The following is a 27,400-nucleotide window of genomic DNA, read 5'->3' as shown; positions in this document are numbered from 1 at the left end:
CTCAAAGAGTTCAGAGGATTGATTTAGAAATAAACACATATATATTTTGAATATATAACCTGTGTGGTGTCCTTTCATTTGCTATTAAAGGGATTGCATATGGTAAAACAGCTGGCTTCACATGCCCTCGAGTTAAGCCTAAGACAGCTTTTGTCCATGCTACCACTAGGATAGCTGGTCTAGAAGGTTGACTTTACAACCATCACCATAAGGGTTGTTTGGACTGGTGCAAGGTGCTCACTAGAATAGTGAACATCATATACCAGGCCAACTTCTCACAGGCAGGATTCGCCATCACCTCCCCCACTGGTGCACCATCACGTCGGACAGGCGGGTTTTGCAGATAGTCGGAAGGGGCTGCTCCCTCCAGCCATGCCACCGCAGTACCACCGCATGTCGGAGGATCATCTGGACCGTCTTCAGCAGGAAGTTACGGCTCTCTTGGCCAAGGGAGCCATCGAGAACGTTCCTGCCCCAGAAGTAGGTTGTGGTTGTTATTCCCACTACTTTCTGGTCCCCATGAAGGACAAGGGCATGCGTCCTATCTTGGATCTCAGGGACGTCAACCGCTTCCTCCGGAAGGAAAAGTTCAAGATGTTGACGCTTGCTTAGGTCTTGTCTGCCCTTGACCAGGAAAACTGGCTGGTAGCGTTGGACTTGCAGGATGCTTATTTTCACAACCCCGTCCTGCCGCACACTGGCGTTACCTACGGTTCACGGTAGGCCACAAGCATTTTCAATTTACTGTGCTCCCCTTTGGCCTTACCAGCGCCTCTCAGGTGTTCACGAAAGTGATGGCAGTGGTCACAGCTCATCTGCGCAGATCAGAGGTTTCAGTCTTACCTAGTATCGACGACTGGCTGTTGAAGGCAGGCTCGCCCCAGGCAGTCGTTTCCAGACTACGGCCGCACTCCTGCAATTGCTGAAGTTTTCCATCAATGTGTCGAAGTCACACCTGATTCCCTCTCAGAAGCTCCTCTTCATCAGACTGGTTCTGGACACAACGCAGTTTCGGGTCTATCCTCCCGAACAGCGAGTCCAGGATATTCAGGCTATGATTTCGATCTTTCAGCCTGTATCCCGGGTTTCGGTCAGGATGACCCTGAAGCTGCTGGGCCTCATGGCCTCCTGCATCCTGCTGGTCGATCATGCCAGGTGGCATATGCGGGCTCTGCCATGGGACCTGAAGTTACAGTGGGTTCAGCATCAGGGGAATCTGTCCAATTGCGTCAAGATCTTGGAAAGCACTGCACGCCAATTGCAGTGGTGGCTCTCGAACCAGGATTGGGTCAACGGCAGATCCCTCTCCCTTCCCCAACCAGACCTCACAGTGATGACAAACGCATCCCTTCTGGGATAGATCGGCCCCATGGGAGAGGCAGAGATCAGAGGCCTCTGGTCTCCAGTGGAGTCCGAGCTCCACATCAACATTTTGGAGCTTCAGGCGATTAGTCTTGCACTAAAAGCATTCCTTCCCTCTGTCCTGGGAAGAGTAGTGCAGGTGTTCACGGACAACTCCACCGCCATGTGGTACTACAACAAACAGGGCGTGGTGGGGTCATGAACCCTAAGTCAGGAGGCCCTCCGCCTCTAGACATGGTTGGAACATAAGGTGGTTCAACACCTGGCAGGTTCCCTGAACACCAGGACAAACTAACTCAGCCGCAGGTGCATGATGGATCACAAATGGCGTCTTCACTCAGAGGTGGGGCAAGGTCTCTTTCGACAGTGGGGAGAGCCTTGGTTAGATCTATTCGCCACCAAAGAGAATGCGCAATGTCAACAATTCTGCGCATTGGTATTTCTAGGGCGGCACTCGCTAGGCTACGCTTTTCGCCGTGAGTGGAGTTGCGGTCTGTTGTACGCCTTTCCGCCTATACCACTTCTGCCCAGAGTGCTGAAGAAGATCATGCTCGAACGGGCCCAAGTCATCCTTGTGGCTCCGGATTGGGCACAAAGAGTCTTGTATCCCGAGCTGCTCAGCATGACCATCGATCCTCCGACCTGTCTGCCCCTTCAGGAGGATCTTGTTTCACAGCAGCAGGGGACGGTCCTCCACCCGAACCTGTCCAGCCTCCACCTCCTTGTGTGGAGATTGAGTGGCGGCAGTTGACGTCTTTTGACCTGCCTCCCGAAGTCTGTGATGTTATCTTGGCAGCCAGTCGTCCCTCCACTAAGACGGTATACTTCTGTCAGTAGAGCAAATTTGTGGCATGGTGCCCTTTGCTGTGAATCCCCTCTCTATCCCTCTCTCTGAGGTTCTCTTGTTCCTTCTTTCTTTGGCCTAGCAGGGCTCTGCTCTGGGCACTATCAAAGGCTATCTCTCAGCCATTTTAACCCCTTCTGTTTCCAGATTAGCCTTCTCTTTTCAAGTCCCCGGTTGTCAATCGTTTCTTGAAAGGCATCACTCATCTCTTTCCTCCTATTCCTTTCATTATGCCTCAGTGGGACTTATCTGGTTTTAACTTATTTAATGTGTGCTCCCTTTGAGCCACTTCATAACTGTCCTTTGAGGCTTTTAACGCTTAAGACTGCATTCCTGGTTGCCACCACATCTGCCAGAAGATTGAGCGAGCTCCAGGCTCTTTCTTCTCAGCCTCCTTCCTTTCCTGTCTGTTCATCCGGACAAGGTAGTTCTCAGGATTCGTCCATCCTTCCTGCCAAGGTTGTCACTGCCTTTCACATCGGGCAGACCATCACTTTGCCCACCTCTTTCCGCCTCCGCATCCTTCGAAAGAGGAGGAGAGGCTCCATCCTCTGGACCCAAAACGTGCGCTTTCCTTTTATCTGGATCGCACCAAACCGTTCTGGGTGGATGACCAGCTCTTTGTTTGGTACGTGGGCGCCAAAAAAGGTCAGGCCATACACAAGCGGACTATCTCCTGATGGGTCGTTTTGTGTATCAGCCTGCTATTCTCTGGCAAAGAAGGAGCCTCCAGTGGGGCTACGCGCCCATTCCACCAGGGTGACGGCAGCTACTACTGCTTTGGGGCAAGAAGTGTCTCTCAGTTACATCTGTCTGGCAGCTACGTGTCTGTTCTCCAGGACTATTTCTTTCAGATGAACAAGTTACTTACCTTTGGTAATGATATATCTGTAAGAAACATTAGTTAGTTATAGACTCCTTACTGCCCCACCCATCCTCCCCGTTCTGCAAACTGATTTCTAGGGTTAAGGATATCCTTTCAGGGCACTAGTTTTATGCATCAGTGGTCAGTGTCTTGCATGGCTCTGTGTTTCTGGCACGGAAAGTCGTGTACAGAACTGACGTCAGCGCACGAGGGCGGCGTCTAAGTAGCTACTGCAATGTCATCCCAGCGACACGACGCCAACAACGAACGCAGAGCCGACCGACTCCACCATCCGACACGCAGAGGTACTACTGACGCCTGGGGGTAATTCTAAGGTAAGGAATCTATAACTAATGTTTCTTACAGATAGATCGTTACCGAAGGTAACTTGTTCTTTAGGGGCTACAATAGACCTGCACACGCCAGGCCCATCTGCTGCCACAGTAGCAGTCCCCCTTTTTTTAATTTAGATTTGTTTGAGAGACAGGCTCTTGTAGATCAGCAGCAACCTCAGTAAAGCTAGTTGCCCCTTCTCCAAGGTGCACAACACCTTGCAGGCATGTTATTGATCTAGTTGGAGGACGATCACATCAGACCATTGGGTTCAACAGATCAAGATTGGCATACTCCCTAACCCAAGCCTTAAAAAGCAAACACCTTGATGAGGGAGGCCCTTTCTCTACCAGAGAGAATAGGAAAGGAGTGAATGCTACTTTTACAACTGGACAAAGGCTACTATTTGAGGTACTTGCTGGTGCCTAAAAAGGTATATGCCTTCAGCTTATTCAAGACCTTTGAACTCTGAACACTTCTGTGCATGGAAAGTTAGGACTTAGAGATTCGGTATTGGTTAGTCTATTTAGACCTCAAAGATGTATACTTCCATCTACTCATAACACCCAGGGATAGAAAACAATTTCTCCATCTACGAATATTTTCACCAAAGTGGTGGCAGAGCTTGTGGCTCATCTTCAACAGACACTTCTTTGTCCTTAACTGCGACAACCTCATCGAGGCCAGATTGTCTGCCTCTGCACCGCTTTATCTTCAGATGACTGGCAACCTGCTCCCAGAACTTGTATTCTCAATCATTCTTCAGAAATTCTCCTTGACCCTCAGCAGAGGTCTCAAGTCAGACACAAAAGAAAAAGTGCAGAGAAATCTTTGCCTGGCAAACGTTTTCCAGAGGTAGTAGTATTATTCGGTCTTGTGCCTTCGACCTCCCTATTAATGCATCAGGCAAGGTTGAGGTTTAAATCCCATCAGTGGTGCCTCCGTTCCCATTGAAACCAGTTCACCTAACATGCACATTTTTGACCATTTTTCCAGGTGGTCATTGTGTTAGTCTGTTGATAAGGTACCACTTGAACCATTTTGGTTCCAAGCCATGAATATGACGACCCCTTCCTCTTAAGGTTTGCTTGCACACTTGGTTTACCTGGGGAACAGTCTGTAGAATAAGCATCAGTCCTTTTCATATCCGTCTCTTGGACCTATTGGCGATGTATTTGGAAGTGGCAACTTTCCTCATGTAAAGTCAGAACATACAGATACCCACACAACACATTGGCTGCCTAGACCCTGTGACCAAGGGAGAGAAGTAGTATCCTGATTCACTCTAACTTTTCCATCCTAGAGGAAGGACTATCTACAGTGAAATATAAATGAAGCTCAACTCATAGGTTATTTAGGATGTTTTGCAGCATCAGGGACTGCATAGGTGGATTTTTTAACTTGGTCTCAGATCATGGAATCTAATCTCTTCTGTTCGTTGGCATTTCCTAGTGGAGATTTAACAGGGGATGATGTCAGTCTCATTTGGGATATTCACCTTATGTCTTTCTTCCTGTCCCCATTTCTTCTGAGGGTCCTTCAGAAGGCATGTGGCAGAGGTCATTCTTTTAGTCCACCATTAAGCTAGATACTCCAGGTGTCCATATGCCCTCAATGAGTGTGTCTTAACCATTACAAAGAGGGCCTCTGACTCCTTCCGTGTTGATTAAAAGCAAAAGATGAGCTGTTTTGTAGGTAATGTTTTGCCTGTTCTATATTTTTTGCCTAGTCACCGGAAGTCTCAATGTTTGGCTGTCTAATATGTTCAAATCTGAAAGAGACACGTTAGTGATAGATTCCTTACCTTAGAATATCCCCAGGCGTCAGACTGGATCCGGAAAATTTTGGGTAGCAATACCCCTGCGCGCCGGCAGGAGTCGTCCGCGGCTCCGAGTTAGTCGTCGGTGTCGTTAGCGCCGGTATGATGTCGTCGGAGTACTTAGACACCGCCCTCGCGCGCTGATGTCAGTTCTTCTTTTTTCCGCTCCAGCTAGCGCAGATCTGGAGAAGCTCTACCCCATAGTCACTTTTTGACTAAACTTTTTGATCTCTTTTTTGAGTCTCTCGACTCCTACGGTGCCGGTAGGGATGCCTGGTTTCAAACCTTGCTCCAGGTGGGACCGACTGATGTCGGTTACCGACCCCCATCGCCGGTGCCTTCAGTGTCTAGGCCTCGACCACGACGACCGCACCTGCCCCGACTGCCGGGCCCTGGCGTCGAAGGCTAGGCGGGAGCGGTCCCGCAAGCGACTGGAGCTCCGGCAGTCGGCCCGCGCCGTTCCAGGTTCCGGTCCCACAGGAGGTCGAAGGACCGCTCGCGGGGTCGGAGTCCTCGTAGCTCCGGGAGACGGCATCGGTCGTCGGGATCTTCCTCAGGTAAGAGGCATGAGAGGTCGGAGCGACGTCATCGTTCCTCCGACCCACCCCGACGCTCGCACGACGTGGCCGGGGGTTCGGGTGACACCACCCACGCGGCTCCGACGGAGTCGCAGGCGCCACATCCTGCCCCACACCTGCAGGTCCCTGGGCACGATGCAACGCCGGAGGAGGTCGAGCGGTACCTCATGGCCATGAGGTCTCTCCCTCCTCCAGCCGGGTTCCGTGGCGCCTTCGGGCCCAACGGCCCCGGCTGGAGGGCCTGGCGAGTCGGGTGCTTCGGCTCCGACGCCGCCGGGTGCTTCAGCCCCAGCGCCGCCGGCGACTTTGGCCCCAGCGCCACAGGCCCTCACTGGATCCACATCCGGGTCGTCGCCGGTCGACCTCACGACCTCGCCGGCGCCAGGTCAGCGGGTGTCACCCCCGGCGCCGCCTGTCGACGCCGTCCCCAATCCTCCCCTTGATTCGGTTCCGGGCGCCGCTCTCGACGTCGTTTGGAGATTTCTATTTACACGAACCGGCCCCATCCGTTGACCCTGAACTTCAGGAGATGGATGATGAGGGTGATTGGGAGGTCTCTATGGACCCTCTGGCACAGGAGTGCCAGTCTCAACAGGACTGGACATATGAGCTTGGGGAGGCCAGTGGTACTGACACTTTGCCAGACACTGGATTTGTCTTGCCTCCCACCGTGGCTACGGAGGAGGGGGCTGCCTACAGTGTAGTGTTGATGCGGGCAGCCAAGGCCTTGGGCCTGACGCTCCCCGTCGCGGCAGTGAGGACTAACTTCCTCACTAAGGTCCTTAAACCGCAGGCATGCTCCACTGAGCCTCTGCTGCCGTTTAATGAGGCCCTGTGTGACGTTCTTGTGGGCACTTGGTCCAAGCCCGCTACAGGTCAGCCTGTGGATAGGAACGAGGCCAGACGCTACCGCCCGGCCACGGGCGACCCTTGCTTTTTGTCCACCCATCCCACCCCCGAGAGCCTGGTCATCCAGGCCTGCACTTCCCAGACCGCATTCCCGACGGCTCCACCCGATTGGGAATCCAAGAGGTACGAGCAATTCGGAAAGAAAGTGTTCTCGTCCCTGAGTTTGGGACTGCGGTCTGTCAATACCGCATGCCTCTTGGGCCTCTACACCCACACCCTGTGGGACACGGTCGCGGACGTGCTGCCACAATTCCCGGAGGAGGCCCGGGCTAAACTCGCTCAAGCCCTTGCGGAGGGTCGAGATGCAGCGCGCTACTCCATCCGGTGTGGGCTGGATACCACGGACTCCCTGGGCAGAGCGATGGCAACGACGGTGGCGTTTCGACGCCACGCCTGGTTGAGGTCCGCTAACTTTTCGGCCGATGTCCAGGCCACCCTCCTGGACATGCCGTTTGATGGCCGTCGCCTCTTTGGCGACAAGGCAGACCATGCGCTTGAGCGTTTTAAGGACTCCAGGGCCACGGCCAAGTCCTTGGGCCTCTCGGTCCCACGCCAGCAAACGGGTGCCTTTCGCTCCTTTCGTGGCCAAGGAAGGGGCGCTCCCACACGTCCTGCCAGCCACGCGCCGCAGACTTCTACACAGCGCGTTGGCGGCCGTGGAAACCACCGTGGCGGCGGTCGGGGACAATGGCGAGGCTAGTCCACACCTTCCCCTGCAACATCCGCCTCAAAATCCTCCTAGTCCGTGCTTTCAGGCCCATGTGACGCCAGTGGGAGGCTGGGTCCGCCATCACCTCTTCCACTGGCACACTGTCACGTCGGACAGGTGGGTCCTGCAAATCGTCCGAAGGGGCTACTCCCTCCCCTTCGAGGCGACCCCTCCAGCCATGCCACCGCAGTACCACCGCGTCTCGGGGGATCACTTGCAACTTCTGCAAGAGGAAGTGTCGACCCTCTTGGCCAAGGGGGCCATTGAGCGCGTTCCTGGGCCAGAAGTAGGGTGTGGTTGTTACTCCCACTACTTTCTGGTACCCAAGAAGGGCAAAGGGGTCCTACGCCCTATCTTGGACCTACGGAACATCAACGGCTTCCTCCAGAAGGAGAAGTTCAAGATGCTGACATTGGCTCAGGTCTTAGCTGCCCTAGACCCTGGAGACTGGATGGTAGCGTTGGACTTGCAGGATGCTTATTTTCACATCTCCGTCCTGCCGGCTCACCGGCGTTACCTGCGGTTCACGGTAGGCCACGAGCACTTTCAGTTTACCGTGCTCCTCTTTGGCCTTACCAGAGCCCCACGGGTGTTCACGAAAGTGATGGCGGTGGTCGCAGCTCATCTGCGCAGGTTTGGGGTTTCAGTCTTCCCCTACCTCGACGACTGGTTGGTGAAGGCGGGCTCGCCCCAGACAGTCGTCAGCCACCTCCAGACTACGGCCGACCTCCTGCACCTGCTGGGGTTCTCCATCAATGTGCCGAAGTCACACCTGTGTCCCTCTCAGAAGCTCCTCTTCATCGGAGCGGTTCTCGACTCGGCGCAGTTTCGGGTTTATCCTCCCGAACAGCGGGTTCGGGATATTCAGGCTCTGATTGCAATCTTTCAGCCTTCATCCCGAGTCTCGGACAGGTTGACGCTGCGGCTTCTGGGGCTGATGGCCTCCTGCATCCTTCTGGTACATCACGCCCGGTGGCGGATGCGGGCTCTGCATCAGGGCAACTTGTCCAACCATGTCTTGATCTCGAAGGGCACTGCAAGACAGTTGCCGTGGTGGCTCACGGACCGGGATTGGGTCAGCGGCAGATCCCTCTCCCTACCCCAACCGGAGCACGTAGTTGTGACGGACGCGTCCCTCCAGGGCTGGGGGGGCCACATTGGAGAGGCGGGGATCAGAGGCCTCTGGTCTCCGGCGGAGTCCCGGCTCCACATCAAGCTTCTGGAGCTGCGGGCGATCCGGCTTGCACTGAAGGCATTCCTCCCCTCTGTCCGGGGGAGTGTAGTGCAGGTGTTCACGGACAACGCCACCGCCATGTGGTACTGCAACAAACAGGGCGGGGTGGGGTCGTGGACCCTATGCCAGGAGGCTCTGCGCCTCTGGCAGTGGCTGGAACATCAGGGCGTGACCCTGGTGGTTCAACACCTGGCAGGTTCTCTGAACGCCAAGGCGGACGAACTCAGCCGTCGGTGCATGATGGATCACGAATGGCGTCTGAACTCGGACGTGGCGCAAGGCCTCTTTCAGCAGTGGGGAGAGCCTTGGTTAGATCTATTCGCCACAGAAGAGAACGCGCAACGTCATCAGTTCTGCGTGTTGGAATTTCCAAGGCGGCACTCGCTCGGAGACGCTTTTCGTCGCGAGTGGAGTTGCGGTCTTATGTACGCCTTTCCGCCTATACCACTTCTGCCCAGAGTGCTGAAGAAGATCAGGAGCGACCGGGCCCAGGTTATCCTTGTGGCTCCGGACTGGGCACGAAGGTATTGGTATCTAGAGCTACTCAGCATGTCTGTCGATTCCCCCGGTTCGTCTGCCTCTTCAGGAGGACCTTCTGTCACAGCAGCAGGGGACAGTCCTCCACCCGAACCTGTCCAGTCTCCACCTACAATCTTGGAGATTGAACGGCGACAGTTGAGGCCATTTGACTTGCCTCCTGAAGTCTGTAATGTCATTCTGGCAGCCAGGCGTCCCTCCACAAAGTTGGTATATGCCTGCAGGTGGAACAGATTTGTGGCATGGTGCACAGCAAAGGCTGTGGATCCTCTCTGCACCCCTTTCTGAGGTTCTCCTCTTCCTTCTTTCTCTTGCCCAGCAGGGCTCTGCTCTGGGCACTATCAAGGGCTACCTTTCTGCCCTTTCCGCCTTCTTAAGGCTACCTGATCAGCCATCTTTGTTCAAGTCCCCAATTGTAAATAGGTTTTTGAAGGGCATCACACACGTTCCCTCCTGTTCCATTTGTGATGCCTCAGTGGGACTTGAACCTTGTACTTACCTTTCTGATGTGTGCTCCCTTCGAGCCACTTCATAACGGTCCTCTCCGTCTTCTTACTCTAAAGACTGCTTTCCTGGTTGCCATCACCTCTGCCAGGAGAGTGTGTGAGCTCCAGGCTCTTTCTTCCAAACCTCCTTTCCTTTCTGTCCATCCGGACATGGTTGTGTTGCAGACAAGACCCTCTTTCCTGCCCAAGGTAGTCACAGCCTTCCACATCGGGCAGTCCATCACCTTGCCCACCTTTTTTCCACCTCCGCATCCCTCTAAAGAGGAAGAGCGGCTCCATCGGCTGGACCCAAAACGTGCGCTGTCATTCTATCTAGAACGCACACGCCAGTTCCGGGTGGATGGCCAACTCTTTGTTGGTTACGTGGGCGCTAAGAAGGGACGGGCGGTGCACAAGCGGACCATCTCTCGGTGGATCATCTTGTGCATCCAGGCGTGTTACTCCTTGGCTAAGAAGGAACCCCCTGTTGGGCTGAGGGCTCATTCCACTCGGGCTTTCGGCGACTACGACTGCCTTAGGCCGAGGAGAGCCCTTGCAGGACATTTGTCAGGCATCTACATGGGCCTCTCTGCACACGTTTGCGAGACACTACTGCCTGGACAGCCAAGTCCGGAGGGATGGCTTCTTTGGCCGTTCCGTACTCCAGGACTTTCTGGTGTGATTATTGGTATGCAGACCCACCACCGGGGTTGGTATTGCTACGGTATCTATCTAAGGTAAGGAATCTATCACTAACGTGTCTCTTTCAGATGCACAAGTTACTACTTGTGTAACGATAAATCTGTAAGAGACATTAGTTAGTGATAGATTCCTTACCGACTCACCCATCCTCCCCTTCTGCGAACCAATATCTAGGGTTAAGGTTATCCCTTTTCAGGGCCCTAGTTTCATGGCACCAGTGTTGGTTCTATCATGGCTCTGCGTATCTGGCGCGGAAAAGCTGTGTATCAGAACTGATGTCAGCGCGCGAGGGCGGTGTCTAAGTACTCCGACGATGTCATACCGGCGCTAACGTCGCGGACGCCACCTGCCGGCGCGCAGGGGTATTGCTACGCAAAATTTTCCGGATCCAGTCTGACGCCTGGGGATATTCTAAGGTAAGGAATCTATCACTAACTAATGTCTCTTACAGATATATCGTTACACAAGTAGTAACTTGTGCGTTTGGTCTGTATGTTTAAGTGCTGTATAAACCCGACACTTGTGCCAAGGGAATTTGGGCTCCAGGCCTTTGCCTGATAGACTCGTATGCATAGATGAAGATACATCATACTTATTTTTCTTTGTATGACTAAAACAAAAACGTTTTGAAAAAGAGCTGCTGCACTACTTCCAGCGATCCTTTGGGGAATCTGTGGATGCATACGTTCTAGTTTCATCAGTTGCCAATTTGTGTTAGGAGCATGGACAAACAAATTCCAGATCCAGTCTGATGCCTAGGGAGATTTCCAAGGTGACAAATCTGAGATTGGATCCAAATTGAGATAGGATTTGTTCTACATTTTTCAACAAGGCTCTAAAAATCATGAACTTTATTTTTGATCAACACCAATTTCTCAGATTGGTTGTCTTGATCAAAAATGTAGTTTGTGAGTTTTGGATCCAGTCCAGGGAAAAATCTATCAATCTTGTAGATAAAAGGTGAATTGCTCTCCTAAAATTAGGTGAGCAGGAATGACTCAAGGAGCCTTAAACTGAAATCTCCCTGCCACCAAAGCCAGTAGAACTCACTCTTTTGCTCAGGAGGAACACAAAACGGACTACTGGCAACTTGCTTTTCAGTCTACAACCCCTGGAGTCCGGTGGGTATTATTTCCACACTCTAGCAAAACCGAAATTATGCTTATTTTTTGTTTCATAGTCGGCTGTGCTAATAACACTCCACTATTGATGTGTGTGATTGTAAATATTTGCATTATCTTTAATTGATTTATTAGAAATACTTTTTTCTTTCCTCTACTCAAGGCACTTCAGTATTTACGGAAATTATGTAACCACCCAGCATTGGTTTTGACACCTCAGCATCCTGAGTACAAGCGAATTACTGAGCAGCTGATGGCTCAGAGTTCTTCCCTTCGTGACCTTAGACATGCTCCAAAACTGTCTGCTTTGAAACAAGTAAGTTTTTTTGTAACTCTAGAACACAAATCAGACTTGCTTGATAATTCACGAAAAATTATACTGATATATTTTATGGATTCTTTAGTTGAGTGGGTTTCCAACCAGTTTTTCAATTAACTTTGGACTGCTGTGCACCACCATGGGACTGTTTATGAAATAAAATGTTTGAATAGTCTACCACGCCATGATTGGAATATGTTGGGTCTCTAAAAAAAGTATTGCAGAGGGACTCCTTTCTAAATTCAGTTCAGCTTACCTTTACCAGTGACAAGATCTGACCCTTTCCTTCCTTAGACCTGCTATAAATGTTAGTGCACAAGGGGAGACCTCAAGCTTTTCTCTTAACTCTACTTTTGAATATTTACAGTGCTTAGCAATATAACAGAAAAGTATCATACAGACTATCTGCTGGCTGTACCTGGATGACGGTCAGTTGTGAAATCTGCATGTCATTCTTGAGGGAGGGAGTGAGTTTAATGCACTTTAAATCTGAGCACTAGTTGTAGAAAATACAATTCTTAGAATGTCCTTCAAATGGTTACCATTCTCAATGAACTAGGACCCAAGCCCCAATAAGTGAGGGATATTGTGACTACAAAATCCCCAGGGTTTATGCTGATGTCTCACTAATTCTCATTCTGAGTACCTGTCTGACCACAGGGTTTTATACCAGCTCTGCCTTGACATTAGGTGCCTTATCATTCAATCATTGGCATCTATGTTGACGTCCTGGTACAAGACACTGAGCTTTTCCGAGCAAAGATCCTTTTGCGATGATGACTTCGCCCTCAATGTCATTCTTGGCAGTCAATTCTTAAGCGATTCTGACATCATACTCTCTTAAAGGCAGTGTCAATAGGGGTACAGCAGTATTGATCTCAACATCCATAACACCCATGCAAGATACCCAGAACTATGTAGTCGATAAGAGAAGGAAACAAGAAACCAGTAAGGGAGGGGAAAATGCTGAATCCAAGAGATATTGTATCAGAGAGGCATATTGCAGAGGTGGTAAGTTGCTCTTCCTTCTTCACCAAGGATGTGTGAGGAACACATTAATCTCTGCAAATTATTCTCATGGAAGATAAGAAGAGTATGCAAAGCTAAACACAATTCAGATCAAGGTCCATCAACTGTTCATTACTTATGGGAGTATCCAATAACCCCTCCAGAAAGAGCTATCGGAATCAGGAGTCTTAACACATTCTACCCTTGTGTGAAGAAGGGCCAGTTTGAAGAACTTATGTCCTTGAAGGGCATCACTGTCTATTCACCTTAGGCTTCCTCGCTTTCAGAAGACTGTGTCCAACATATCTGTTATAGGAGCAATATGATCAGAATTGAGCCTTTATGTCATTGAAGACCAGAACTAGGCTTCCATTTGGCCCAGGAGCAGGAAACGAAGATATATTTCTTATAGCTCCTCTGCTTAGAACAGCAGCAAAGCACTGTTCAAGAATTCAATGTCTATGTTTTCCCTTTCTTTTCTGTCAGTATAACAAGTAGAAGGAGCCAGATTCCACACTGACTTCTCTGCACACATTGTCTAGAACCAGACTTTGTGGTGCAGCTGCTGACAGCAGATGTTTGCAGGGCATGAGGAAGTCAAATCTCCTGGCGTGCATGCCATACAATCCTTGCATCCCATGCAGTAGAGTTCCTCAGACGATATGACAAGGAGCAGTGGGATATCCTGGAAAAACTTGCTCCCCTCCAAGCTTGGAAGGTTCTAGAGTAGGACTTCTCCATGCATAGCCCCAGGTGGTAGTCAGTAACCCTCTGCAAACATTGTCCTAGGGTGATGATGTAAATGACAATAGTATAATGGGGCATCTAATAGAGATGTCTAGCTGCAAATGCCTTAACTTTTGAATTCCCTCCAGGCACCGGAGTGGATCAGGAAACTTTTCAGAAGCTGCACCCCTGCATGTCGGTAGATGGCATCACGCGACTCCGTATCAATGTCGTCCGATGTCACCGAAATCCATATAAGACACCCTCCGACACACTGACATCAGTTTCTTCTTTTCTGGGATGCCACGCTGATCCAGAGAAGTGGTACCTCTGGCAGTTTTGGCCATCTTCTATGGTACAGGATGCCAAGACTGTTACAACGGCTACAGGTTCACCCTCGGCGTCAATCAGGCCACCGGATGCCATATCACTATTGATGCTGGTTGACAGCCCTTCAGGGTTATTACCTTCAGTGCTTGGTTCCGAATTCCCAACGTTGTTAACAGCACTAATGGTGCAGAACCCTCCAAGGCTTCCGCTTTCGGTGCCAGCAGGCGTTCATCCGATGTTAATGACTGCGCCACATGATGCCTCGCCACTTTCCTTCTCTAACACTGATGAGGGCTCGCTCGACGCCGTGCAGCCTCAGAAATAGTGCTTACAGAGCCGGCTGACTCAGGTGTCGATTCTGGGCTCGTTGTGGACCCACCTCCTACTATTCTTTCTCGGCCAATTGAATATGTAGGTGAAGGAGAGGATGTATTTCTTTCCCACTCAGATCCACCCCCTTTGGACACCAATTGGGTTTTTGAGTTTGGTAATGCAAGTGGTTTGGAATCATCTCCAGCCTCTAGCCATATGTCTCCTCCTTGGTTAGCATCAGATGTAAGCTCCTTATTCACAGACATGTTAAAACGAGTTGCTGAGGTTTTAGACATTAATGTCTATGGAGGAACTTAAAAGGGTAATTTCTCCTAGGATTCCGCCTACCCCAGCATAGAATGTAATCATTGTCCTAACAAGACTGATGGATCCTCCTTTTGAACCATTACACTCTTGTCAATTGCAGCACCTTTTATGGAAACTTGCTTTTTTAATAGCGATTACTTCCCTTACAAGGGTCGGTGAAATTCAGGCGTTAACTCTTGATCTTTTCTTTCAACTACATTGTAATAGAGTAGTGCTCAGAACTAATCCAAAAGTCCTACCAAAAGTGGTTTCTAATTTTCATATTAATCCATCTGGTTTTTTTTCCCCGCAACCAGACACAGTTGCTGAAAGGGTACTACACGCATCAGATGTTAGAAGGGCACTAATCTATTATATTGACAGGACTAAATCATTTAGAAAAACAAAACAGTTGTTTGTTGCCTTTGCCCCTCCTTGCACTGGAAAGACAGTTTCAAAATCAAGCATTTCAAGATGGATAGTTAAATTCATCCAAACATGCTATATAAAAGCTAAACGACTTCTACCTATTACCCCAAAAGCTCACTCTACTAGGAAAGTTGGAGCTTACATGGCCTTCTTGGGGAACATACCTATTGCTGAAATGTGTAAAGCAGCAACATAATCTACTCCACATAATTTTACAACTCATTATTGTGTGGACGTATTTGCACACCAAAAGGCAAATGTTGGTCAAGCGGTATTTAAAACTCTTTTTAAAACAACTTCAACACTCATAAGTTAACCACTACCTTGGGAGAGGAACTGCTTTACAGTCTATGTGAAGCATGTGTATCTACAGTAACATGCCTCGAACGGGTTATGTTAACTTGTAGGCATCTGTTCTTGGCATGTTGTGTTGTAGATTCATGTGCATCTGCCCTCCTCCCCAATCAATCTTGTGTAGATTGCAGTTCTTACTTTTTATTTCCTACCTAACGCAATGCCATCTCATTGCTAACATATACAGCATTCTTAAATTCTCACATACCCACGGCAAAATAATCTGAAAATGGCGTCGATGACCATGCACAGTGTTACCAAGAGTAGGAGTCGTACAGCCTCGTGCCTCGAATTTCTTGGAACAGAAGCAACTTGTAATCACCTGAGCCCAACACTAGATATCGGTCTTTTGCAAAGCATGTGAATCTACAGCATTACTTGCCAAGAACAGATGCTTACAGGGTAAGTAACATAATCCTTTCAGGGATCATGATGACATCAGGGTCAACCTTTTGTCCTGGAACATAGCCGGCGTGAAAAGGAACTTGGCGTCACTCATGCAGGTCATCAAGGTTAATTCTCTAATAAAAGAGAGGGACCCCAACAACCAAAGGGGTGGGGTTCCAAAAGACAGTAAGTCAAATACAATATCCCCTTTGGATAGAATAGAAACTTGATACTACATTTACAACCTCATCAAACCGAATTGACTCAATCAATACAACCTAGCAAGAGCAAAGATGATGTAACAAATAGTCCAAAAATTTATGTGAATTGTGACACGCTAAGTCATCGGACTAAATAACCTCTCCATCTGAAAGATATATGTACTAGTTGGAGTTTGATTTAATTATGTCTGACTATTGTGTCCTTTTCTATTTTAATTAGAAATATTTTCTATGCATTAGTCCCACTGTTTTATCATTTCTTGTACATTTATGTTATTGTGCTAGGATATTATTTTATTGCAATCTTTGTTGTCTATTAATGTAATAATAAATTGTACTCACTTTTAATTTTTTGACAATTTTTTACATCATCTTTGCTCTTGCTAGGTTGTATTGATTGAGTCAATTCTGTTTGATGAGGTTGTAAATGTAGTATCAAGTTTCTATTCTGTCCAAAGGGGATATTGTATTTGACTTACGGTCATCAAGGTTAATACAGTAGTGATAGCAGCCATTCAAGAAACCTGGGAAACTGAGTACTTGGGATTGCCTGATTAGGTTTTCACTTTAAAAGTAGCTAAGGGGCATTTTGGGAGACTTGCTGGTGGCCTCTTGCCTTTTTGGTTTCTAATTTGCATGATGTGGTGTCTGTCCTATCTAGTGATTCTCCAAAGTTTCTAGTTGTGTCCGTATCTGGGCTTCCCTCTGTTAAGACAGGTAGGGGGGGATATAAAGGGATGTCCTGATCGGAGTAGTGGGTACTACATTGGGTCCTGCTATTTGATTCTCAACACATTTCTCCCCGGAATTTGGTAAAAAATATTCTATTCCGGAAATTGCCATTTTTGTTGGGTCAGACCCAAGGGCTGTTTCCTTGTGATGGTCAATTTTAATGAACAAAATTCTCCTAGGCACACAAGGGACTTCATTCAAAGGGATAAATATATGGCATTGAATATTCCCTGACTGGTCTTCAGGAGTCAGAGAAGGGATCTCTCTGGCAGGCACTTAGAGACCCTACTCAATAGCTGTCAATATGTCCATAATAAATGGTAGGTGTCCTGGAAATCAGCCGCCTCGGCCGATGTTTGACAATGGGAGGTAAAAACCCTTTATCAATTAAGTGATAGCCTCAGAGAAATTGTGCTATTGGTGCAGGATCTTTTTGTAGGTGACCTTGGGGCTAAGTAACCATAAGCCTCTTGTCCTCACACTGTTCAGGGGGACCGATAGAACGAGAGAGGTGGCCCAATAGCTGGCCCCCCACATTCTAAAAAAGTGCATAGATTTGTGTGGTCTCCCAAATTAATATGGCCTATTATAAATGGTCTGAGAGAGTTACTTATGGAGAAACTTAAGTAATTTACACCACACAGTAATGTCTTTCGAAAAACATATTTCCTCCTTAAGGGATTGGGCAGCCGCAGGCTTTGTAAGGGGAAGGGTCAAAACGGATCTTTTTAGCTCTGAAAAGTCATGGGCCAAAGGTTTGCTCAGTAAGAACATCAGGCAGGCGTTTATAGCAGACAGGAATATAGGGAGAGCCTGATCAAATAACAATCAAAAGCATTTAGAAATCTAATGCTGCAAATTAAGTGGAGGGAAAACAAGAGCCTATGGACTAAGGCTATCTCTTTCCTGCGTACTGGCACCTTAAAGGCTTTTGGTGGATCTCGAACTGTATACTTGGGCTCGTCACACATACTACAGCAGTGTCAATACCCAAAGAAACCTGGATTAGTTACATATCAGACCTCTAAAAAAATTAAAGGTGGTGATTGGGTTGCCCCCAGTATGCCACAGGCAAGCCTGCAGGTTTAGGGGCCGGTTCAGAGCATCCAGGGCCCGACTGTTTGTGATATCGAATTGGTGATCAAAGGTTTGAAGGGTTTCAGGGCACAAGGGCAAGACTGCATTCCAGCTGATATTATTAAACTCAATCCTCTGCTCTGGGAACAGACCTTGGCTTCACTGTTAGGAGAAATACTTGGGAGACAAGGTTTGCCAGAAACTTGGAAAGGGAGTATAATGGTACCCTTGTTTAAAAAGGGCGACCGGGCACAGTCATCTAATAATCATGTGATTACCCTGCTGGATATTGTAGGAAACTGGTTCTATATATACTACACCAAAATAAGGTATAGTGTGTATAGAGTCCAGGTGACCCCAGAGGTAGGCAGAGATTAAAGTTAGATAGAACCTTACTCTCTATTTGTGGTAGAGTGGTCGAGCAGTAAGGCAGTATCAGAGGACAGTGTTAAGCATTTGATGTACACACTCAGTCAGCAAATGAATTCACACACTCAGTAACTGAACTCTAGGCCAATTATGTTTGTATGAAAATATATATTGTTTTATTTTTATAACCAAGCAAGCCTGGCACAGGGAAGCATTAAATGCTTTTCAGTAATAAGTTACTGGACATAGAACAGTTTGAAAATGCAATAGAAATTGTACTTTGTTTGATTTACAGGGATGCAGTAGGTTGCAACACTTAGCAAATACAATACATTGAAATGAATAGGTTTTTTCAGTAAATTACAGATAAGTTACTTTTTACGTTACTTTTCCAACTCCGTGCTGGATACCTAGATTCAGCACTGGGACATTTCAAGTAAACAGGTAAGTAATAACGTTTTGGTTATTCGCATGATTTTTAAAGAATATCTTTAGATTTCAAAACTCCACACTTAGTCGTATTTTGGAAGAAAAACAATGCGTTTAAATGAATAGGCTTTTTCAGTAAATAACAAGTAAGTTACTTTGTATGTTACTTTGTATGTTACTTTTCTTACTCAGTACTGGATTCCTGGATTCAGCACTGGGACATTCCCTGTGAACAGGTAAGTAAATATGTTTTAGTTATTTGTGCGATTTTTAAAGAATATTTTTAGATTTCAAAACTCCACACTTTGAAACTTTTTGGAAGAAAATTATCAATGTTATCCTATGGGGGAAAACCAGATTATTGCCTCACAGGTAAGTAAAAGACTGTGGGAGTTAAGGTTCTGGGGTTAGACTCAGGGGTCCCCCAAGGTCAGTGATGTACTGTTGTTGCACCCTCAGCGGCACTAGGGCGGCCGGGTACTGGGTGTTGAGGCCCATTGTTATCCAGTGGGGGATAGGGGGCCTCCGATTGGTGGCTGCTGACAAGCAGGCCACAGGGTTGTGGGAGAAAAGCTCCTAGGGTTAAGGTCAGGGCAAATGGGGAAACAAAGTAGCACAGAAGGTGAACCCTCAGTGGCACTGGGGCTTCCGGGTGCAGAGTGCTGTTTCGAGGTCGTGTGCCCTGTTGTTTTCAATGGAGAACCTCCGGTTTGCAAAAGCACTGCAGGCAGGGAGACAAATGACTTCTGGGTGTGACCACCACTTGGAGAGGTAAGTTGGGAAGTTGAGGGTTGATTAGGCACCGTAGGTTTGGGCACCCAAGGCCGTGGGGCGTCTGGTGCAGGGGTGCCTTTTGGGGTCGGATTTTCTTACCAGCTCCCGGTCGCGGTCAGGTGGGCCTTCTGGATTTAGGCTGCAGGCGTCGGCTGGAGGCTTGAGGCAGGATCGCCAGGGTGACCTCCTCGCGGTGTTTTTCCACCCGAGCTCCGTCGTGGTTCGGCGGGTGCAGAGTGGGCTGCATTCGCGGTCCCTGGCTGCTGCCAGTGGTTGCAGTTGAACAAATTCTGTGTTCACGGGAGAAGCAGTCTTTGGAAGTGAAGGCAGGCAGGTCCTCCGGGGTTTTTGAGGTTGCTGGCTGCAAGACCCAGCGGGATTTCGCAGGGGCAGGTTTTAGGGGAGACAGGCCTGTAGGGCTGGGGATAAGTCAGTGGGTGTCGTCCTCTTGTTAGCTGGCGGCACGTCCGTTTGGTCCTTCTTTTCTTCTCGTCATTTCTGGTTCTCAGGAAGCAAGGTTCAGTGTGCCTCCTAAATACTAGATTTAGGGGCGTTACAGGTAGGTAAAGGGCAGGGACCAATGGGTCCCTTCACTGGGGTGGGTACACCCCCGATCGTGCAACCCACCAGTGGGATGGGGGCAGGAGCCTGTCCCTGGTTGGCTAGGTCCCCCCATCCTCAAGATGGCGGGGAGTCAGAGTTGTGATTTACCTCGCCTCCCCCACCTGAGGAGTGGCATTGGCAGAGGTGGGCACCCCTTTTTCCCCTCACTTGTTTTTACCGCTGGCTCTCCCGCCCAAAGTGGGGGGTAGAACCAGTGGGGACCAGTTGCTGAAAACAGCAAATGGTCTGGGGAGGCTCACAAAGGCGGCATGCCTTTGAAGCTTCCCCTTCGTGAACCCTGACTTGGCACCTCGTCCCTGGATGTGCATTGTTTCAGGCCCCCGAAAGCTGCAGGCTCTCGACCCAGAGGTCCAGAAACATGTCTGATGGTGGCAGCCTAAGCAGCCACTCAGTCAGGTCCCTAGGAGTTGGTCGAGTTTCAGGGGGCATCTCTAAGATGCCCTCTGTTGTGCATTTAACATTAAATCCCACACTGGCATCAGTGTGGGTTTAATGTGCTGAGAAGTTTGATACCAAACTTCCCAGTTTTCAGTGTAGCCAATATGGTGTTGTGGAGTTCGTAATGACAAACTCCCAGCATCATATACTCTTAATGGCAGCACTGCATTTACAGTGCCAAGGATTGGACTTGGGCACTGCAGAGGTACAGGGCTTATGAACCTGTACCCTCACCACTGGCATAGGGCACCCAGCTAGAGGGGTGACTGATCTATGCCAGGGCAGTGGTTTGTGGGCATGTGTGCCATGTCGACTCTTCACTTTGTTCTGCACCAAGAAACGAAGCCTGCAAAGGCAGTGAGTGAGTGTCCGAGTACAGGGCCTCTAAGGGTGGCACAATAAGTGCTGCAGTCCTTAGAGGCCCTCTCTGGTCACAGTGCCCTGGATACTTGTGGTACCATTTACCAGGGACTGACATGTGGCCAGAGATGCCAATTGGGTTCAATGCAATTTTAGGGGAGGAGCATAGGCCCTGGGTACCTGATTAGCAGGAGCCCAGGGCGCACTCAGTCAAAGAACATCAGCAATTCAGCAAAACATGGGGGCATACAATGCAAGAAAGAGGGCACTTTCTCACAGATATTACAAGTAAAAAATGTGCGAACTATCTGTTAGGCCTTCGGGAAGATTGGGTGAGTGCAGCTAGAATTTTACCCATGACCAAAAATGTATTTTCAGAAAGGGTACTCAACCACGGATGGCTGTGTGATATTAAAGCTTCTGGTGGAAGATTATGCCCTCTCACGGAAACATCCCCTGTATGCAGCTTATATCGATTTGTCTACTGTGTTTGATACCGTAAACAGAGCCTTTTTTATTTGAAAAGATGGTCAGATGGAAGGGTCCCCCGGGACTCTTGAAGCTGTTGGTCAAATTGCACGAGGACTCCTGGACTAGAGTAGAACTTTGGAGGAGTGGGGGTGTATTAGTACACCCAGTGGATTGAGACAGGTGCATTTTTGTCCCGCTCATGTTCTCAATCTATATAGCGGATGCCTTGGAGAGTTTAAGGCAGGTCAGGGCCTTCCCTCCTGGTTGGTGACGGAACCCTTAGTTGCATTGGTTTATGCAGACAACACTGTGCTATTTGTTCTTATACCGGTGAGGCTGCAGCAGCAATTGGACGCCTTTTCTCATTATTGTAAGGGGAATGATTTAAACATGAATACAGCTAAAGCAAAGGTAATAGTTTTTTCAAATGGTAAGCGGATCCCCCAAGGATCAGATGGCGGCTGAGTGGCCTCCAAATGGAGGTTGTTAAGGAATACAGGTACTTTGGTGTGTTAATTAGCCAAAGCCTTGAATTCCAGTGTCTTGTGTCATCACAGGAATCAAGTGCTAAGGCCATTGCAAGCTCACTCCTGAGATTAGATTCAGCTTTTTGACATAAGTCAGTAGAAGTGCTGAGAGAGGCATGTAATGCGAAAATAATCTCCCTGTAACTCTACGGGTGTGAGGTTCTGTTACAAAAAGATATCAATAATTTGCAAATCATTGAAACAACCATCTCGAAACAATGGTTGGGGTTACCCACTGGCTCAGTGAGCATTGTGCTGAGACTAGAATGGGGGACTCACTAACATTTTCATCAAAAATAGCAAGAGGTTGCTCAATTATTTGGCAGGTTTGTTGAAATTGGATGAAGTTTCCCTGAGGTATCTTGTACTTCTTCACCTGCAAGGGAAACTCAAGGCACAATGGGTAAATAGCCTACAAGTTGTGGAAGCGTCCCTGAATCTGCCTACCTGATATTTTCCCTCAGACATGTCGGTGCTTCAACAAAACCAAGCATTAAAATGCTTAACTAAAGAGCACTCACTCTATAGTGATTCAATTAATGTAAGCGAACCAGTTTGCAGCGCCTAGGGGAAGTTGATTTTTTGATGTAATTCAACCTTATTTGAGGGACATCAAGAGTAGATCTGTAAGGAGAAGGCCTCCGAAGGTTCAATTGGGCTAGGTTCTCGTCTCCTGTCCAACCGGAGTGAGAGGGACATGGACTTTGGCCCTTTTTGTAATCTTGATGTATAATCATTCTTGCATCATTGTTTTTTGTGCTTCTATTACTAACATAAGACCAGGCTTACTCTTGCCCGTTTTTAGAAATCTGCAGGCCCGTTGTATTAACGACTTAATAAATATAATTTGGCTTTGTAATAATATAGTGGTCTGCTGGGCTTTGGCAAAATTTCCCTCGTTGTAGCCGGTGAGCTTCCCTGCACCCTATCTTAATAATGTGACTTGCTATTTGCACAACAGTATTGATTAGTGGGGTGTAGCTATATTTACTCAGTATTTATTGCTTATATCTGTTCTAAAGTGTGTGTATTTGTATGTACTGTTGCACTTCTTTGTCGGTGTTGCATCATCTGAGGGCTGTAGACAATTCTGCCCCATATGATTTTTTTTCTTTTTTTTCCAAGTATTAAGCATGAAGTTTAACGCATTCTTGTACAATTTGTCATATTGCACAAATGGATTTGTCAAGTCACCATTTTCTCGGTTGCTATCATTGACCAGTATAGTATCTGTTTTCATGTTTGGGGCTGGGGTGGGCTGTGCTGCTAAATTTGTTGGATACCCAAAATAGGGTTGGAGCTTGATATTGTATCCATGTTGGCATGTTTTATGGGTATTTGCATTGTATTTATTTTAACATGTGTATGTGTGCATGTTTTTCTGATTATCGCCCTGGCCTATATCTTCTGAATCGGAGAAACCCAGTTGTATGCAAATAATAGTGGCTTAATTGTTCTAATTAATTTTTTTTTATTTATTACTATCTGTTTTAATTTTTGATGGTTATTTTAGATGTGTGGTATGTTTTTTTTTTTTAAGTTTCTTTATTAGGTTTATTTCCAAATTTACAAACTCCCCTCTCCCCCCCCCCACCCACCGCCCCCCCAAGTCAGACAAGTTCAACAAGAATATTACACATATAAACACAGAGAAATTAGGAATTTTAGATGAATTCATAAATCATACATTAATGGTTAAATAGGTAAATAGGTTAATCAACCACCCAAAGCATTTCCAGTCTATTTGGGGAGATACAAACAGCATCTAAGTAATTATTGATTTCGAAAAATTTACAACCATAACAAATTAAATTTTTGCAGTTTTTAAATCACGCTGGTTATGGCCTTATGTTATAGAGAGTTACCTTGGGATTGAGACCATTCAATTAAGGGATTCCAGATTTTCAATCCCCTGGCCCTCCGTCTTCTGCCTTTTCTTTTATATATAGCCATTTCTAAGTTAAATATAGCTAACAATCTAGAGAACCACTGTTGAAAAGATGGTGGGTTAGGGTCTAGCCAGGCGGAGGCGATACAGATTCTTAAGACCGCCATTGCGATAAATAGTAATTCGTGTCCAGAGGATGGTTCTGCAAGACTAGTCGCCCCAAGCAAAATCATTTCATTAGAAAGGGTTATTCCGGTTTTTAGGACATCAGTTAGAAACCGTTCAATGTTCAATTTTAAGGAGAATAGGTTTGCACAGGAGGAAAATATATGTATGCTGTCTGCATTAGATAAAGTAGATCTAAAACAACATGTACCCCTCCCACCCCCCCCATTTGGCAATTCTATCAGGGGTGTAATACACAAAGAAGCAGGTTTTATAAAACTGTGTTTGCAATTTAGTTGACATAAGGATAGTTTGGGATAGATCATATGCATAATTAAATTCTTCTATGCTGATTGCTAATTTTCCCTGCCACTTCTGTGCTGTTTTCTCAAGATTGTTCGGAAGGAGGGATAGCAGGTGAGAATATATCTCGCCAATTGTGAATTTTTTGGTTCTTTTTAAGGTTTCTGCTGTCGGTATTTTATCAAATGAGGTATTTTCCCTAATCCTTCGTATTAAAAAGTCTCTGATTTGCAGATATTTAAAAAAAATCCCTCCACTCCAAGTGATATATTTCCCTCAAGGTTTCAAAAGAGTGTAACCCTTCATTTGAAATAAGACATCCAAAATGTGTAATTCCTGCCGAATTCCATCTATCAATACAGGCTCCTCTGAAGATTTCAGGGAGGGCCCGATTGTTGATTAGAGGAGAGTAAAGCGAGAGTCGTCCTGTACCCAGTAATTTCCTCACAGCTTTCCATGCTTTAAATCCTCCCAATAAGGTCTTTAGGCGGACCTTTTTGTGGTAGCTATCATAGAGAAATCGCCACAGATAGCCTTTGCTCTTATTACCTAATACCAGCTGGTGGATTGATGGTTGGTCTTCCCCTGAGACTGTCTCATTATCATCTAATAGAAAGAAGAGTTCATGATTATATGAAAGCATACATGCCCAATAATATAGCTTAAGGTTAGGAAGGGCTAAGCCTCCTTTTTCTTTAGGAAGAGTCAAGAGCTTGTAGGCTCTTCGAGGTTGTGAATAAGACCAAATAAAACTAGAAATAGTACGCTCCATCAGTTTAAACCAATATTCGGAAATTTCCAGATTAATTGCTCTGAACATATAGAGCAGTTTAGGGAAGTAAACCATTTTTAGTGCATTTACACGGCCAATCAAAGATAGGTGCAGGTTATTCAAACAGTGAAGATCTTTCTGCATTTTATCTAACAGGGGACTGAAATTTAATTCGACTACTTTATCGAGTTTAGAGGAGATACATACCCCTAAGTAAGTCGCTTTTGTAGTCACACGGGGATCCATCATAGTGCATTTGTCGTTTAGGATTACTTGGGTTTTACTCGGGTTAAGAGCATAGCCGGCCATATTGCCAAAGTTTTTAGCCTCAGTTTCAATTATAGGTAAGGCTAATGCCGGATCTGATGTTACTATGGCGATGTCATAGGCAAGAGTTTTAGTCATATAACCTTGGGTCAGTATAGGGATAATCCCAGCATTAGATTCCAGACTGCGAATAAAGGGATCAATGTAAATGGCAAACGGCAATGGGGAGCATGGGCATCCCTGTCGAGTTCCCCTTGATATTATAAATTCTTTAGAGAGATTGCCATTTACCATCACTACAGCTTTAGGGTTGGTATATAGTTTTTGTACTGCCCGAATGAATCCTTGTTTAAAGCCCAGATGACCCATTGCCAGCCACAGAAATGACCAGGAGACCCGGTCGAAGGCTTTTTCGGCATCTAAAAGAATAAGCGCAATTGGGTCTCCCGTCACCTCTGTACTGTCAAACAGGGTAATCACTCTATGAGTGTGATCTGTAGTTCCTCTTCCAGGTACAAACCCGTGCTGGGAATTTGAGATAAGTTTGTGTATTAATGGTGCCATTCGATTCGCTATTAATTTGGAATATATTTCTGAATCCGCGTTGAATAAAGTGATGGGGCGGTAGGAGACCATCTGATCTGGTTTATCTTTCTTCAAGAATATGACTATTTTGGCTTTTGACCATGACTTTGGTGGTTGTCCCCCGTTAAATATATGAACACATAGATTTAAAAAATTCTCTGTGATTTGAACTAAAAAAGTAATATAAAACTCTAGAGGTATTGAGTCCAGGCCAGTTGCCTTTCCTCTAGGCAAAGCCTTCACTGCCTCTAAAATGTCTTCCAGGATTGGGATCTCTTCTAGATAGTCCCTGATTTAGGTATTCTCTCATGCTGTCTGTATCGGCCCCTGTTTCCTCTGAGTATAACGTGCTATAAAAGTGCCAGAATGCCTCTCTAATTTTATCGCTTTCTATGATTAAGCCTTCCACTGGGTCTGATATTTCCCGTATGAGATTCTGAGATGTTTGTTGCCTCATACGTACGGCTAATTGATGGCCAACTGATTTGCTTACTTCGTAAATTTTCTCACTATGAGCAGTGGCTTTTTTAACCGGTTTGGTGATAAATGTATTCATGATAGCAGCCTTATCTATTGTCACTTGATATTGAATTTTGGTGAGCTCTTCTACCGTTAAAGAGTCGTGGGTTGCCCTAATGAGTTCTTCTTCAGAACCCTGTAATTTTCCCAGTAGCGCTTTATATTGGTCCGTGGCCAATTTCTTGACCCTTATTGAGTATTGTGTAGTTTCTCCTTGGATTCCTGCTTTTAGTGCGTCCCATACTATCTCTATAGAGGTGCTTCCTACATTATTTTCCAAGAAATTGGGAATCCATGCTCGCATGTGATTGCAGTAGTCTTCTTCAAGGAGCAGGGATTTCTCGAAGGTCCAATTTCTTGGCTTCTGGCCACATTGTCTCAACTCTAGGGTGCATATTAGAGGATTGTGGTCAGAGAGTACCCGGGGCAGTTTTTCTATTTTTGTGTTATGGCTTAATGTCTGTGATAAAAGAAAATAGTCAAGCCTTGCATGGGTGTGGATTTGAAAAAAAGGTGTAGCCAGGATCCTCAGAATTACAGATCTGCCACCAATCCAGAGGTCCGTGCATATGACATAAATGTTTTAGGGCCTTAAACACTTTAGATTTCCTCCCATGATATACCCAATTATCATTCATTAACCAGTCGGAGGGTAAATTAATATTGAGATCCCCGCAGATGAGTACTGGTAGTGGCCAATGTGCAAGTTCACTAGAAATCTCATTTATTAGGGTGGGATCATCACAATTGCTCCCATAAATTGAGCATATGGTAATTAGTTGTGATTGTTCAAGCTGGCATTCCGTGATTGCCCACCTGCCGAATTTATCTACTTTGCATCGGTTGAAGCTAAAACCTCCGCCTCTAGCTAAGATTGCCACCCCCCTAACACGAGCTCCCTGAGTGGTAGCGCAGATTAATTTGTATCCCAATGTTTTTAAAAGATGTAGCTGTGAACCTTCGATATGCGTCTCCAGCATACATACTATATTCAGGCCTGAGGTTTGTAGGCCTACCGCTACTGCCTGTCTCTTCTTAATATCATTTAGGCCGCAGATATTAAGTGACATAATCTTCAATGCACCGATTTGTTTGTACTAAGTGTTTTATAAAGATATTCTCCCATAAGTAAGGTATTAGCTATAGTTTTATAATTTTCTTTTTCTCTGTGGTTTGTAAAATTCCTGTCTGACCTTCCCCCTAGACCCCC

The 27,400-nt window shown here is 46.9% G+C and overlaps 1 protein-coding gene across 2 annotated transcripts in view; it reads left to right on the top strand.

Moving 5' to 3' along the window:
- The window catches only part of BTAF1 (B-TFIID TATA-box binding protein associated factor 1), a 984,515-nt gene that overhangs the window by 900,765 nt on the left and 56,350 nt on the right, over positions 1 to 27,400 (top strand). For both annotated transcript variants that reach the window (XM_078643429.1, XM_078643428.1), the window contains exon 34: positions 11,662 to 11,814. In XM_078643429.1, coding sequence (XP_078499555.1) covers positions 11,662 to 11,814 — 153 coding nt within the window. The remainder of the gene's footprint in view (positions 1 to 11,661; positions 11,815 to 27,400) is intronic.

The sequence above is a fragment of the Lissotriton helveticus genome, chromosome 5_1, assembly GCF_964261635.1.
Source record: "Lissotriton helveticus chromosome 5_1, aLisHel1.1, whole genome shotgun sequence".
Lineage (NCBI taxonomy): Eukaryota > Metazoa > Chordata > Amphibia > Caudata > Salamandridae > Lissotriton > Lissotriton helveticus.
Note: the sequence above shows the minus strand (reverse complement) of the source record. Positions and strands in the feature narration are given on the sequence as shown.